At 38.6% G+C, this 17189-nt stretch overlaps 1 protein-coding gene across 2 annotated transcripts in view; it reads right to left on the reverse strand.

Moving 5' to 3' along the window:
• KDM3B (lysine demethylase 3B) overlaps positions 1–17189 on the reverse strand; it is a 70781-nt gene that overhangs the window by 39817 nt on the left and 13775 nt on the right. Inside the window, exons 2-7 of one of the 2 annotated variants that reach the window (XM_086702963.1) lie at positions 14452–14619; positions 9194–9307; positions 7558–7663; positions 5644–5768; positions 3848–3922; positions 867–1466 (exon numbers count right to left, since the gene is read on the reverse strand). In XM_086702963.1, the coding sequence (XP_086559089.1) occupies positions 867–1466; positions 3848–3922; positions 5644–5768; positions 7558–7663; positions 9194–9307; positions 14452–14619 (1188 nt within the window). The remainder of the gene's footprint in view (positions 1–866; positions 1467–3847; positions 3923–5643; positions 5769–7557; positions 7664–9193; positions 9308–14451; positions 14620–17189) is intronic. The other variant, XM_086702967.1, reaches the window with a different exon arrangement.

Here is a 17189-nt window from a genome sequence, read left to right on the forward strand (position 1 = left end):
CAAATTTAACTTGTATTTTTTTAGAAGTTTATCTATCTATCTATCCATCCATCCATCCATCCATCCATCCATCTATCTATCTGTTTTTAAGTAGGTTTCATGCCCAGTGTGAAGCCCAATGTGGGGCCTGAACTCACAACCCTGAGATCAAGACCTGAGCTGAAATTAATAGTGGGACGTTTAACCGAATGAGCTACCCAGGTGCCCCAATGTTAACTTTTATTTAACAGAAGTTCCATTTCAGCAACAATACATGCAAATCAGATAAAAAACATAGGAAGTTGGATCCTACTGTGATTAATTCCATCAAATTTTCCAGTAAGGCTTAAAAAGATTAAGTCAGAAAAGAAAAGAAAAAAAACCAAAACGCTTTTATAGCTATATCAAATCATGGAAAGAAGCCCAGCCTCAAAGGAAAATATCATAGAAAATGATGAACTAAAAACAGAGGATGGTAATAGTCGCTCTCACATAGCCTTAATTATAGTGTTCACTGTTACCAACACTGTAATTCATTAACCTTGTCTCTCATAGGCCTGGTAGAGGCTCAACCACTGTGTGAACTAAATAGATAATTGAATTAAAAAGATTCCCCATCAGATCTACTTTAATATCTCATTAAATTGGGTTTTATCATCAGTTTTTGATTAGTGCAATTGTTCGGGTGACTTTTAATAGCTGATAAAGTTATGAAAATATACACATTTGCCCAATGAGCAGTAAAGGACTGTTCAGAGCACAATTTAAGCACATGTCAGAAATACTTCCTTTCCTGTGGCATTTTAGATGCTTCTTAATGTGTTAACAATAAAGTAGGGTAAAAGAATGAACCCAAATCTTGCAAATCTGCCCCTCAAACAACTCACCTCTCCTGGGGCCTGTAACCGGCTGCCTTTCTGTTTTTCCGGCCCAGTCCCTGCTGCAAGGCCAGTGTCTGAGATCCTCACCGTGGTTGGGGTGGAGCTGGCGGTAGTGACCACAGCTGCTGAAGCCACCATGCCCTGGCCAACTTGTTCCAGTGTTTTTCCTGCCTCTTTGTTTTCGGCTCCACCCACCTCTGTCGCCAAAGGTGTCTGACCTGTGGCTGTAGAATATGGCGTGAAAGGTACAGGTGTGTCCCCACCTACAGGCTCATCCTGTACCACCAGAGTCCTGCCGTTTTCTTTGGTGTAAGTGGCAAAGCGAATGTTGCGGTTAATCTGGGGGACAAATGTAGTCGGTGGCTGCTTGGCTCTCTGATCCAGCCCTGGCTCTCCACTGGCATTCCCTCCTTTCCAGGGCCCTCGGCTCGCCTCACCTCCATCGCTCCCATTACTGTCTACTTCACCCCTGTCTCCTTTTAATTTCTTTGATGCAGGGTCACACCCAGAGTCCGAAGCACTTTTCCTCCTCCGGCCATCTTTCCCCTCTATGCTCTCTCTCTTCTTCTTTCCTTTGGAAGATTTTACTGCTTTTAACGTACCCCCCTACAAAACAAAATTCAAAAGAGATTTATTACAAGGAACCTTCCATCCTGTGAAAACCATAAACCATTAGCTCTTTCCCATCTCTAGAAGCAGACAATGAAAGCAGGCAGATTGCTACATTCCAATGCCAGCTCTAAGACATCCCCTTAGTCAGAAAGCTCCAATCTTCCTGTGACTCATTTTACACACATATTCAAGATAAGAGTTACTACAAGTTCACTCACTTGGCAAACCCTCCCCTTAAATAAAATGCTTCCTCAAATGGACTTTTTTGAGGGCTTTAAAAATTTGTGGAATTTCTTTTATAAAACAAGACTGCTATTGCTAGGCTGGGAACTCAATTGCCCCTTGATGAAAAAAAAATCTGCTTTCTTTCATATTTTTCTCCTTGTTTGCCTGACAATCGCATTTCAAGTATTGAAATATAAAAATCTCCTCTATCCAGCAGTCACTAAAAAACTGGGGACAACTTAGCAATAAGACGACTAACAGTGGTGAGTCTATGACCAAAGGAAAAGTGAGCCCAACAAAGACAAGTGTGGATTGCTCTTGTGGACACTATAAATACTCAAACAATTTCCAGAACTTGTTTCAAAGTATTAGACACAGGAAAGCAAAAAAGGGAGGCTACCACAGACCATACAGCCAAATCCCGCAGCTTTTCCAATAATTTCAGCCCATTTTATGAAATCTTACTTATGTCTTATTTGAGAGGCCTAACAACCTTAAAAGATAGATTAGGAGACATGATTCCTATCTCTGAATAAACTCCTCCCCCGACAAGAGCATGGGGAAAGGGGCTAGGAACACAGTACCATTCTCTCAAACAATCTTTGTGCAGCAAGAACTTATGTCTAGAACATTCTTAGATTGGTATCCCACCATGAAGCAATTTTTTTTTTTTTTTTTTTTTTTAGCTTTATTCAGTTAACTTTCAGAGAGTTTTACTCAAATAACATGTGTTGGGCTGGTAATAAGCTAGTGATATGTAGTTATTTAGCCATTAATATTTACCAACTTCATTAAACTGCTCTTAATGCTCTTGAATATTTATAGAATCTTTGAGCAGATCTATATTTTTATTGTAACCATTACTATAGTTATAACTGTAACTTTTTCAAATTTTATATTTCATCTTGCCAGTTCTAGCTTTTGTATTCTCTCTCTTTTTTGCTGCCTTCATTTGCATCTTTTCTCCTTAATTTCCTTCTACTGCTCTTAACCAAACCCAAGATTTACTCCTGTTCCCCCCATACTGCTGGTAGTCTGCTGTGGAAACCACAGATCTTCTATCCAACACATCCAGCCAAGTTGCTGATCTTGGCTCACAGCAACTTCCCTGAAATTATATGTATGTCCTACTTACAGTGAGCTCCTCACATGTGAGTAGATGGCAAAAGACACTGAGACTAGTACTCTCCAGCTATATCTGACCAGCTGAATAGTGGCTGGCATGTAAGTAGTAGTTAATGAATGAATGAAATAAGCAAGGGAATAAGAAAGGGGCCCAACACACCCTCAAAGTAAAAAGTGTTTTCAGTCATGTTTATAGTCAAAAGGCATATCCTACTTGTGGCAATATAACATGTAGTGAAAAGCTATTGAATTCAACCCTGATTCTTCTTTTCCTAATTTGATCTTGTTATATCAAGTCAAGAATGACTGGATAAATGTGAAGAAATGTATACTTACTTAGCAGGAGTGGCCAAGACAGCAATATTACAGAGATGCTAAGAGACTGTCAGGAATATGTGGATAGATGGCTGTCATACTCAATGTCTTACTGAAGGAAATTCAAACAGGATTCCTGATTGATTTAGGTACTGATTTATTATGTATCTTTATTTGGGTTATGATAATTCTGAATGAACCAAGAGCTGGCCTGGTTCACAGTAATTATGGAGTAATCCACTGTGTGCTGAGCACTGAACTAGGCACCTGTTTGATTTGAGTTTTCTTGTAGTACAAAATTTCAGACTTCTTGGAGCTCACTACCACCTAATGAAAAGAAAAAGAGGATGCATCTTCTCCATTTCTTATTACTCGATGGGTTATAAATATTACTACTGCTTATTACAGCTTTAACTGTCTAGTGTATCTTTCAAATATATCTGTCCTGAATGACTGTAAAAAGAAATAGTTACGCCATGGATTTTAAAAAGGCTAGGCAACACAGTCATGATTAAAAGGATTTTCTTAGATTACAACTCCTGCTTGAGACTGTATTTTCCTTAAGTAGATAAGACTGTGGTGAGAGCAAGAAATGTACAGTGGCCAGAATGGAGACCCAAAGGGCATCCATGGATAACACACACATGAGGAATCTGCATAATAAGATAAAGAAAGCTCATGAGTCTCAGAGACTCAGTTGATTACTGTACCTCGCTCTGAGTAGTTGAATTATCCATCAGCATCACATGGATCAGTCTGGGATCTACGGACTTGATCTCACCACTCTAGAGTAGGAGAAGGATAGCAGAAAATATGAAAAAGGGGAGGAAAAAGATTTAAGCCCTGTCCAAAGACATAATTATGTATTTTTTTAATCCATGTAATTATCTATTTCTACTCCCCCAATAGAATGAAAGCTCCATGAAACCAGGAATCCCTGCAATCTCATTCACTGCCAGAATAACAACATCCAAAACAAGGTCTAGAATACAGTAAGCACTCAAATATTTGTTACATGAATGAAAGAATTGAGCTCAATGACCAAGTGTCTCTTTTAGAGACGTTAATTTCAAATTCTACATCTCTAAAATCTTCCTATTCTGTACATATCAGAAAGTAAAAACCTACAGAATCAAGTCATTAAAGGAATCACTTTACTAATAAAGAATAAAAGTATTAGGGAGCAGCCAAGTTGACAGACACTGTCAGATTTAATGTGCATATCCTATGATCTAGAAATTATGTATGTAAAAACTTATTCCAATAAACAATGTGTGGCAGTATACAATGATACCTATTCAAGGATATTCACTGCAGCATTATTTGTATTACTAAAAATAATGGCAATTATGTAAATGTCCACCAATTTTAGATTAAATTAGTTATGACATACCCATTCAGTAGATAAGGCAAATTTCTATGTATATTTACAAGAAAGATATTGATAATTTACAGTTATGTAAAAAAGGTAAAGAACTATATATGTATGGTATAATTCCATTTGTTAATAAAGTATGGTTCATGTATATATATCACATAAATAGATAACATACAAATATTACACATACACACAGAAGATATTTGGAAGAATATAAAAAATACATACCAAACTGTTAATGGTGGTTACCACTGAGGGGAGTGATATTTCCCTGAGGGAAGGGGTGGCTTCCAATATATACTTTATATACGTGTATTTTTGAAATTTTAAAATGAAGATTAATTAGTAATTTTTTTGAAAACTCAGTAAAAAATTAAGTAAAATCATTTATGCTTACATTATATGTGGTTAAGAACAACTCTGAAACCAATTCAAAGATAAATACATTTATGTTTGCCTCAAAACACTCATCTAGGGGTGCCTGGGTGGCTCAGTCAGTCAAGCCCATCCACCCTCAGCTCAGGTCATGATCTTGCAGTTCAAGAGTTCAAGCCCCACGTCGGGCTGTGCTGACAGCTCAGAGCCTAGAACCTGCTTCAGATTCTATGTCTCCCTCTCGCTCTCTGCCCCTCCCTCGCGCTCTCTTTCTCTCTCTCTCTCAAAAATAAGTTAAAAAAACCCATTCATCTATTGTTTTTCTGAGACAATTCTCCAGGTCGCTCTAGATACGTTCACCGTCCAAAGGGGAGTGGCATAAGCATTACAAAGCAAATGCTAACTGACTAGATTTTAAACTACTAACCTTTATGGATATGATAAAATAATGATAATTCTACTTCACATTTTTACACTGTTTTACAGAGTGCAAAGCACGTTCAGATCTACTATCCCAGTTCCCAAAACAGTGCTGAGGTGGGGCTGGGGGATTACCTAATTATCTCTTAATTTACAAATGAGAACAAAGAGGTTAAGAAATTGAATAGCCTTTCTCAAGATCATACAGTCATTAAGTGAAAGAGCTGGAGACAGAACCTAAGTCTTCTTACATATAGCTAAATGCTCCCTTTCTCTACACCACCCTCTGTAAGAGGATGGATGAATCGTAAAGGAAATAACCCCAAACCTCACCTCAGTTACAGACACTTCCATAAGACGGGTGATGGAGTCTTGATGGCTTACAACACCACAGAGCCAACTTTCTTCCCCCTCTGGCTGGTATACTTTGACCCTGTGACCTTGAACACTGTAGGGACCTACAGGAGAGATCAGTCAGTACTGAAAATGTTTGGCAAAGTTATAATTCATGGTTCTTTCTAAAAGCAGAAAGAAAACTTTGGTGTAAATATTTAGCACTTTCACTTCTCTTGTATAGAGCTGAATAAAATGGTTATTAAGCCACTTAAAAACAAAATAATTTTTCCTCATGATCTTTGTAAATTCTATGTGGAGATTCTGTAGCATTCCAAATCTGATTTCACCCTATCTGAATCTTCCAATTCTAGAAGGAATAGAAGGAAGACAAAACTTACAAACAAAAACTACAGGTAGTAAGAAAATTTATCAGACGTATCTCATCTGATATACACATATAAAAAAAATGGGAGGTCAGTGGGGCGCCTGCGTGGCCCAGTTGGTTGAGTGTCCAACTTTTCATTTCAGTTCAGGTCATGATCTCACAGTTCGTGGGATCGAGTCCCAAGTCCAGCTCTGCGCTAACATTGCGGAGCCTGCTTGGGATTCTCTCTCTCTCTCTCTCTCTCTCTCCCTCTCTCTCTCTCTCTCCCTCTCCCTCTCTGCCCCTCCTTGGCTGGCGCGTTCTTTCTTGCTCTCAAAATAAATAAAAAATTAAAAACAACAAAAAAGGGAGGTCAGTAAGTTGAACATACTATTTTGTCATGTGACCATAGGAATGTTAGATAACCATCTGTACTCTGCTGACTTTCAATAGCAATAGGTGGAGAGTTCCATTTATGAGGTCTCCAGACTCTGCACTAGTAATAGTCTGAACAAACATAGCACCTGCCTTCCTAGGAAAACAAAGTTTTAAAGACATTACTTTATCAGCAGGTAATGTTACCCTGCAATTTCATTTGCCCTCCAAGAAGGACAGTTTCTCTCCTCTGCATTATCTCACACATTTGAGACTATATAGTTAAGTCATCACTTATTTTAAATTATTATTATCTCTCACAACTATAATGAAGCTTCCTCAATGTTTCTCTATGTATCCACGTACATATTCACTTCTCATTCTGTCCAGTTTTCTTCTATCAAGTTTTTCTCACATTCTTTCCTCCTTCATATCTTTCCTTGACCATTAAACATCACTTTATGCTGATACTCTCCTTCTCCAAATAAGCCAGTTTTCCTACTTTTACCCATTCAGATACAGTTTGACAAAGAGAACCAAGGACCCTGTTTCACTGAAAATCATGATTTTCAAGAGGCTCAGAAAAAAAGAGGAGGAGATGTGCAACACGAAGGGAAGGATAAATATTCTTTATGTAGACTCTTGGGCAAAATCTGTATCTGAACTGGAAACAGCTAATGATTCTTTTAATTCTTAAAAAAATAACATGTTGTTAATGTGAACGAGTCTGTGGATATCTTCTTTTATGAACATGTACCTTGCACTCTAGGTTGTTATTTATGTTACTGGTCTTTTTAGTCCTTAGGAACCTCACAGACACTGAGCTCAATAAGGGCAGAGGTTTTCTAGCTCTAGTTCCTTAACACTGTGTTTAGTACAAGATTTGTCCTTGGTAACTATTTAGGAAATGGAAAACAAAACAAAACAAAACAAAACTCACAACAAAACTGGATATTATGAAATGTAATTTAAAGAGGTAACTGTGGTCTGAGTGAGATTCTATTTTTCCCATCTATTCTAGAGATCTTGCTAACTGGAAATACTCTGATGGACTCACCCACAAGAAGAAACACAAATGTTTAGAGTTGCATGGTGTCCTTCCCATTCTATCACTTCAACACTGACCACACACCTGATTCAGGATTCAAGGACAGAAGACTGCTTGTTCTTACCTCGACTGAATATCTCTTGTAGCTTCTGGTCACTGATCAAAGCATTAACTGTTTCCCTCAGTGCAGCATGTTCCAAAAGAATCTGGTTTTGGCTATCTGTTCCCATCTGGTAAAGACAAACAAAGAAAACAACCGAATATTAAAATAAATAGCAATATCTAACCAGGTGAGAAAATCATACCCTTGAGGAGCTCTATACTGACAGTGCCAAAGAATGTTTTTTGTTTTTTGTTTTTGTTTTTGTTTGTTTTTTTAAATTTATTTTGAGGGAAAGAAAGAAAGAGAGCGCGAGCAGGGATAGAGGGAGAAAGAGAATCCCAAGCAGGCCCCGCGCTGCTAGCACAGAGCCAGATGCGGCTCAAACTCACAAAACTGTGAGATCATGATCTGAGCCAAAATCAAGAGTCAGATGCTCAGCCAAGTGAGCCACCCAGGCACCCCACCAAAGAATGTTCTGTAGAACCCTAGTCTCATGAGATGTTCTGCAAAAAATGATGCTCGGATCATTTAATTATAGGAAATACTATATACTCTATCTTTCTATATGTTGTAGCAGATGAAAGGCTCTGACAAGACATGTAAAAAAAAATTTGTTTAGGTTTCTCACACATATATGACCACAAAATATTTTATACCATGTAAATCTTTTGGTATATGTTGATATTTATTCAACATTTACTGAGTGCCTACTCATATAAACACTAAGATTGCAAAGATGAATAAAGTAAGGGTGGTGAGAGGGAGTGAGGCCAAAAGAGAAAGGAAGACATATCAGCAAAGAAATCATCACTAATATTTCACACAACACAGTTAAGGAAATACTGTTCTTGACTGCCTCAATAAAACAGCAAAACTTAGAAGTTTCCTAATTTTTAGCCTTCAGACAATAAATCTTACAAGTGAGAAATAAATATTACCATCCAAAAATTTGCAAACTCTAACTCAGATGCTAGTTTGTTTAAACTACTAATTTACCCCCTTTCTTTCTAAGTAGAGATACACCTAAGCTCTTTAATATTAAATGCTGCTTGGAATAAGCCCAAACTCCCAGCCTCTCTGCCAATGACCTAAGTATAAGCCCCCTCAAGTTATACAAGCAGCCACCTCTGTGAAACCACCTTCTGAGGAGACCCTTAGAATTGTGGTCTTTGGGGCACCTAGGTGGCTCAATCAGTTAAGCATCCAACTTTGGCTCAGGTCATGATCTCACAGTTCATGAGTTTGAGCCCCATGTCAGGCTCTATGTTGACAGCTCAGAGCCTGAAGCCTACTTCAGATTCTGTATCTATCCCTCTCTGCCCCTCCCCTGTTTGCTCGCACGCACTCTCTCTCTCTCTCTCTCTCTCTCTCTCTTTCTCTCAGAAACAAAATGAAAACATTAAAAAAAATAATAATAATAAAAAGAATTGTGGTCTTAAGTCTTAAGTGGTTTCAAGGTAGGGTGGGGTGTGCTGAAGAGGAAACAAGTCTCAGCCACTGAATGGACTTTCAAGGTAGCAGAAAAGCTTTAAAATGCACAGGGAATTAACGGAAGCACTTGTTTCAATACTAAAAGAAAAGGGGAAACATATTTATAATCAACAAACAAATTAGCAAGGAGGGAAATAAGTTTAGGACTAGAGGAAGTATTAAGTACCTGAAACAGATGCAATCCATTAGCATCTGACAGGAAACGAAGCTCTCGATCCAAAAGGTATTCAACTGGAACCACAGAACCCAAACCAAGTTTATCTACTAGGGGAGTGAAAGTCTGCGAAACAGAAATGACAAGAAATTGATTAGAACTTGGAAAAGAAAATAAGTAACAATTCATCCACATCTCTAACTTCAAAGACAGTATCCATCATTAATATATCTTTCACCCCAGTAAATACAGATAAACTAAAGCATAAAACATTCCCAACCCATCATCTACCCCACAAATAATCATAGGAAGCAAATTAGAGCAGAAACGCAGCCCAATACTCCTATTTACAGCTGAAAAGGACACAAAGAATAAGAAATTCCCAATTACCTCTAGGGATCTGACTAATCTTGCCAGGCTTCAAGAGGGCTAAATTACAGTAAATTCCCAAAATAAAGACTTACAACATTATCGTCTCTAGAACTCCTAAAATCTTTGGGAGATATGTAAAATAATCACTGGTATAAATGCTCATGGGTGAATTCATATTGCTGTCTCATAAATGAATAGCCTATAAAAGTCACCCGGGGCCCATGTCCATTTGAGCTTCTTCCAAAAGTTCAATTGGAAATGGACTTAAAAACAAACAAAAAAGGGGGTGCCTGGGTGGCTACATCGGTTAAGTGTCCAACTTCGGCTCAGGTCATGATCTCATGGTTCGTGCCCTGAGTCGGGCTCTGTGCTGACAGCTCAGAGCCTAGAGCCTGCTTCAGATTCTGTGTCTCCCTCTCTCTGTCCCTCCCCAACTCACACTCTCTCTTTCAAAAATGAATAAACTGGAAAAAACAAACAAACAAACAAAAAAAAAACAAATGAAAAAGGAGAGTATAGTAAATGATGTTACATATAATCAATTAAGTAGAAAATTTGCTTTGAATATTATTTATTTGATCTGGTTCGCCATAGAAGTAGGTTTTTTTTAAATGTAGCCATTTATGCCTTTACTTTGCTAACAGGATAGAAACAAAAGGATACTCTCAATGAAATTTATGGCATTATTTTGTCAAACTTCAGGAAACAAAACTTAATAACAATAATAAAGCACAAACAACAAAAGCAAAAATAAATAAGTGGGGCTATTACATACTAAAAAGTTTATGCATAGCAAAAAAATGATCAGCAAAATGAAAAGGCAACGTAAGGAATGAGAGAAAATATTTGCAAATCATGTATCACACAAGAGGTTAATATCCAAATACATATATAAGGAACTCATACAACTCAAAAGCAAAAGACCAAATAATCTGACTTTAAAAATGGGCAAATCACCCTAAACAGACATTTTTCCTAAGAAAATATACAAATGGCCGATAGGTATATAAAAAGGGGTGAACAACACTAATTATTAGGGAAATGCAAATCAATACCACAAGAAGCCATCACTTCACACCTGTTAGAAGACCTATCATCAAAGACAACAAAATAAGGGCTGGCAAGGATGCAGAGAAAAGCAAACCCTTTTGCAGTTGGTGGGACTATAAATTGGTGCAGCCACCATAGAAAACAGTGTGGGGGCTCCTCAAAAAATTAAGAGCAGAACTACCATATGATGCAGCAATCCCACTTCTGAGTATGTATCTGAAGAAAATGAAATCACCATTTCAAAGGATTATCTGCACACCCACATTCACTGCAGTGTTATTCACAACAGCTAAGATATAGAAACAACCTAAGCCTCCAGTGATGGGTGAATGGATACGGGGAATGATGTGAGGTGTATGTGCATGCACGTGCACGCGCGTATGCACACACACACACACACACACACAGAAATATTATTCAGTCATAAAAAAGGAGGAAATCTGGGGTGCCTGGGTGGCTCAATTGGTTGGACGTCCGACTTCGGCTTGGGTCATGATCTCATGGTGAGTTCGAGCCCCATGTAGGGATCTGTGCTGACAGCTCAGAGCCTGGAGCCTGCTTCAGATTCTTTGTCTCCCACTCTCTTTGTCCCTCCCCGACATGCTCTCTGTCTTTCTCTCTCTAAGATAAATAAACATTAAAAAAAAAATTAAAAAAAAAAAAAAGAGGAGGAAATCCTGCCATTTACAACATGGATAAAACTTGAGGGCATTAAACTAAGTGAAATAAGTCACAAATGCAAATGAAATATTGTATGATTTCACTTACGTGTGAAAAAAAAAAGAACTCCTAGAGTAGATCTATAGTTCCTATGGGTGTGGGCAGTGGGGAATGTGAAATGTGGTGAATGTGGTCAAAAGGTACAAACTTCAGTTATAAGTTCTGGGGTTCTAACATACAGCATGGTGACTATAGTTAACAATGATGTGGGGCGCCTGAGCGGCTAGGTTGGCTAGGTCCTCCGCCTCTCAAAAAGAAATAATTAAACATTATTTTTTTTTTAATTTTTTTTTCAACATTTATTTATTTTTGCGACAGAGAGAGACAGAGCATGAACGGGGGAGGGGCAGAGAGAGAGGGAGACACAGAATCGGAAACAGGCTCCAGGCTCTGAGCCATCAGCCCAGAGCCCGACGCGGGGCTCGAACCCACGGACCGCGAGATCGTGACCTGGCTGAAGTCGGACGCTTAACCGACTGCGCCACCCAGGCGCCTCTAATTAAACATTATTAATTAAACATAATTAAACATTAAAAAAACAATAATGTACACTTAAAAGTTGCTAAGAAAGTAAATCTTTTCTTTCTTTTTTTTTTAAGTTTATTTTGAGAGAGACAGAGAATGCAAATGGGTGGGGGGGGTCAGAGAGAGAGGGAGAATCCCAAGCAGGCTCCACGATTTCAGCACAGAGTCCATTGCAGGGCTCGAACTCACAAACTATGAGAACAGGACCTGAGCCAAAAACAAGAGTCAGATGCTCAACTGACTGAGCCACCTAGGCACCCCAGAAACTAAATCTTCAAAGTTCTTACCACATACACACAAAATGTTAACTCTGTGAACAGTGGATGTGTTAACTAACTTTATTGTGGTAATCATTTCACAATATATATCAAAGTATTATATTGTTACAAACTTGCACAATGTTATATGTCAATTTTACCTCAGTAAGGCTGGGGAAAAAAAATAAGAGTTCTTATGGAAAGAAAAGGCTTTAAGGATTACAAACATTGTTTCACAACCTTACATGAGAAAACACTAAGGTGAAAAAATTCTTTAGAAATAAAAGTATCAAATATTATCGAATACAGCACTGGCACAAAAAAAGACATAGAGATCAACAGAACAGAATAAAGAGCCCAGAAACAAACCCATGCTTATAGCTTATATGATCAATTAATCTCTGAGACAGGACACAAGACTATACAATGACAAAAAGACAGTCTCTTCAACAAATGGTGCTGGGAAAACTGGACAGCTACATGCAAAAGAATGAAACTGGACCCCTCTCTTACAACATATACAAAAATAAACATCTAAAGGTAAGACCTGGAACCATAAAACTCCTAGAAGAAAAACAAGGCAGTATTTTGTAGACATTGGTCATACAAACATTTTTCTCAATACATCTCAGCAAGGGAAACAAAAGCAAAAATAAACTATTGGGATTTTACACCAAAATAAAAAGCTTTTGCACAGCAAAGTAAACCACCCAAAAAATGACATGGCAACCTACTGTATGGGAGAAGATACATAGAGAATGATATACTTGATAAGGGGTTAATATCCAAAATATGTAACACCAGCAACTGTCCAAATAATCCAGTTAAAAATGGGCAGAGGACCTGAACAGACACTTTTCCAGAGAAGACATGTAAATGGCCAATAGGTGCATAAAAAGATGCTCAACACCACGAATCATCAGGTGAATGCACATCAAAACCACAAGATACCACCTCACATCTATCTGTCTGAATGGAGAGTATCAAAAAGTGTTGGGTTGGAGGTGGAGAACAAAAACTCTCCTGCACTGTTGGTGGGAAGATAAATTAGTGTAACCACTGTGGCAAATAGTATGGAAGGTCCTCAAAAAATTAAAAGTAGAATTACCATATGATCCAAGAATTCCACAACTAGGTGTTTACCCAAAGAAAACGAAAACACAAATTTAAAAAGATACATGCACCCCTATGTTTCCTGCAGCATTATTTACAACAGGCAAGACATGGAAGCAATTCAAATGTCTATCCATAACTGAATAAAGAACACACACACACACACACACACACACACACACACACAGAAATATTATTCATTCATAAAAAAAAGAATGAGATCTTGCCATATGCAACCACATGAATGGACTCAGAGGGTATAATGCTAAGTGAAATAAGTCACAGAAAAACAAATGCCATATGATTTCACATATATGTGGATTTTTTTTTAACTGTTAATTTATTTGGAAGAGAGTGAGAGAAAGAGCACACATGCGAGCGTGCCAAGATGGGTAGGGGCAGGGAGAAAGGGAGAGAGAGGATCCCAAGCAGGCTCCACACTATCAGGGCAGAGTCCAGCACAGGGCTTGATCTCCTGACCAGTGAGATCATGACCTGAGCTGAAATCAAGAGCTGGATGCTTAAATCGATTGAGCTACTCAGGCACTCCACATTTGTGGAATGTAAGAAACAAAATAAATGAACAAAGAAAAAGAGACAAAAACCCCATACTCTTTAATACAGAGAACTGGTGGTTGCCAGAGGGGAGATGGGTGGGGCCATGAGTGAAATAAAGAGGATTAAATTTATGGCATTATTTTGTCAAACTTCAGAAATACTTATCACTACGAGCACTGAGTAAATGAATAGAATTGTTGAATCATTATAGTGTACACCTAAAACTAATATAAACACTGTATGTTAATTATATTTCAAAAACACAAAACAAGTTCAGAAGACACAGTTGAAAAGATCTCCCACTTTCTGCTTCAGTAGCATCAGAATAAAAGTATGTTAGGAATATACATGCTTTGGGAACTCTAAAGAGTTCAGCTATTTTTTTAAAATATTTATTATTCTTGAGAGATCTACAGAGCATGAGCAGGGGAGGGGCAGAGAGAGAGGGAGACAGAGAATCTGAAGCAGGCTCCAGGCCAGTCTGACCTGTCAGCACAGAGCCCGACGCGGGGCTTGAACCCACAGACCGTGAAATCGTGACCTGAGCTGAAGTCAGACACCTAACTGAGTAGCCACCCAGGCGTCCCAGGAGTTCAGCTATTGGATAAATACCATAGTTACAGTTATAGTACAGGAGTAAAGCTCAAATATGTTCGTAGGCAGTAAGTCACTCACCAGGGCTGGCCACTGTGCAATTGAGACTCGAGTACCCTGGACAAGGACTGGGTCCTTCCGGGGTGCCCACACCAGAGACCCTTCCAGCAGAAGCACAATAACTTCTTCAGCATGAACTTTAACCCAGGAGTGCTGCTTCCAGTTACAGCCATCAAATTCTACAAAGATCTGCAAAAAGAGATAAAAAGGAGTTTGGAGGTCACATCTGGAAAAATCCCACAGTATAATCTATAAACAGACATAAACTGTGACTAGGAAAAATTCTAATTTGTTTTTAAGTCCTTTTGATGAATTTCAATAAAAATCCATCTTATTTCAGAGCAAGGAAGCTGATCTCAGCTTCACTTTGAAAAGGGTAGCAGAGTTAAGGGGGCACATCCACAGTTAGCAATTTTTAGCTGTTATCCTATTGAAATTTGTAACTCTTGGTTTCCAATTTACATCTATGCACACCAGCTAGGAGCCTACTATGTATGAGACACCATGCTAGGGTCAGAAATAGAGAAATCTAGCACATTTCCTGGTCTTAAGGAGCTCATAGTCTAACAGGTTAGAGAGAAATTCTTTACACTTGTACTGCGTATGACAGAACTTTTTTTTAAATGTTTATTTATTTATTTATTTTTGAGAGTGTGCAAGCAGGGGAGGGGTAGAGAGAGGGGGACAGAGGTCCAAAGCAGGCTCTGTACTGACAGCAGTGACCTTGATGCAGGGCTTGAACTTACAAACCTTGAAATCATGACCTGAACAGAAGTCGGATTCTCAACTGAGCCACCCAGGCACCCCAGTGAACTTCTTTGAGGAATTTTTTTGAATAGGTGATATATGAACATGACATAAAATTCAAAGGATGAACACCAAAAAAAAGGTTCCTTCCCAGTTCTGCATGTGGATTTTTTAACTGCCCCTGCCAGGAGTGATCTCATATCTGTTAGAAGAGGCATGCTGTCAACATCAACAATACTTCGCTTCCTTCCAGCAGAGATACTCTACTTTTTGAGATATAGTTACATAGACAGTGCAGAAAGTTTTAAAAAGTGATTCAGATTAAACAAAACTTCATTTTTCTTTTTTCTTTTATTTCATTTTATTTTACTTTAGAGAGAGAGAGACAGTGCGAGCGGGGGAGAGGGGCACAGGGAGACAGCTCCACACTGAGTGTGGAGCCTGACGCAGGGCTTGATACCACATCCCAGGAATCATGACCTGGGCCAAAATCAAGAGTCGGACGCTCAACCTACTGAGCCACCCAGGCGCCCCTAAACCACATTTTTCTTTTTTTTTTAGTTTTAATTTTTAAATAATATTTATTTTTGAAAGAGACAGAGAGAGAGAGAGAGAGTACACCCGCAGGAGCAGGGAAGAGGCAGAAAGAGTGACACAGAGGATCCGAAGTGGGCTTCATGCTGACAGACAGCAGAGAGCCCAGTTTAGGGCTTGAACTCCTGAACTGTGAGGTCACAAACTGAGCCGAAGACAGCCACTTAACCGACTGAGCCACCCAGGTACCCCAAAACTACATTTTTCTAATAACTAGTATGCTTAGGTTTGGCTTTTCTATATAAATTCTGAGTATGTTTCACATGCGGCATAAAGAGCAAGACATATGCATACAGGTATCAATAGTTAGCATAGAAATACCCAGGACTTAAATTATAGCTGGTGATAGAAAGACTATTTTATTCATAGCCCCTTCATTTTCATAGAATTTTAGTTGGTTTTTGAGAAGCACATGCAATAAAATGACAAAATACAAATGAAAAAAAAAAAAATCAAGGCCAAGCAAACTACAACAAGAAGTCACTATGAAAGTGTAAAAGGGAAAACTTAAGCTGGCCACGAGGATCTATACAGCTGTATGACTGAGTGATACACGTGCCTCTGAGCTTCCTAAAGGACAATTTGAAAATGAGGAGGTTAGTTGCATAGTTTCCACTGTCAGCATCTTTTTTTAAAAAATTTTTTGGTAATGTTTATTTATTTAAAATCGAGAGAGAAGAAGATAGAGTGTAAGCGGGGGAGGGGCAGAGAGAGAGGGAGACACAGAATCCCAAGCAGGCTCCAAACTCAGCTGTCAGCACAGAGCCTGACCCCGGGCCTGAACTCATGAACTGCGAGATCATAACCTGAGCCAAAGTTGGACACTGAACAGACTGAACCACCCAGGTGCCTGGTTTTTTTTTTTGTTGTTGTTGTTTTTTAATTAAACTCTGCACCCAACACGGGGCTTGAACTTACATGCTCTACCAACTGGAGGAGCCAGGAGCTCCTCCCACCGTCTAAAAGGAAAACAAAGTAATTATTCAGGGAAGCAATGCTTTTCCAACCTCTTGGCACAATAAGAAATTTCTCACACGAAGCTTCCAGTACATGTATGTACTGTTATTTTTAAAATATGTGTAGATGATACAATGAATAAAATTCAAATTCATTAAAATTGTTACTGAGTTCATATCAGCCTTTCATGGTATACATGTTCTCATCTATTCAACATAAAAATTAAAGGTAAAATTAAATGAAAATCTAGGATACTTACATTCACAAAGTGTGAAAGCACTGTGCAGTAGCCTAGTGTTAGGCTTAATCTCTTCACAGTCAATGCATACTTGTGAATGTGGAGTGCGTTGCTGAAAAGTTATCCCAGAAATCAAATCCACTATATAAAGCTCCAGTTTTATTATTGTAATATACCAAGCTTCACTTCTGATTAAACACACATATACATACCCACCCACACA

Source organism: Puma concolor, chromosome A1, assembly GCF_028749965.1.
Source record: "Puma concolor isolate L17-30 chromosome A1, mPumCon1.1.hap2, whole genome shotgun sequence".
Taxonomy (NCBI): Eukaryota; Metazoa; Chordata; class Mammalia; order Carnivora; family Felidae; genus Puma; species Puma concolor.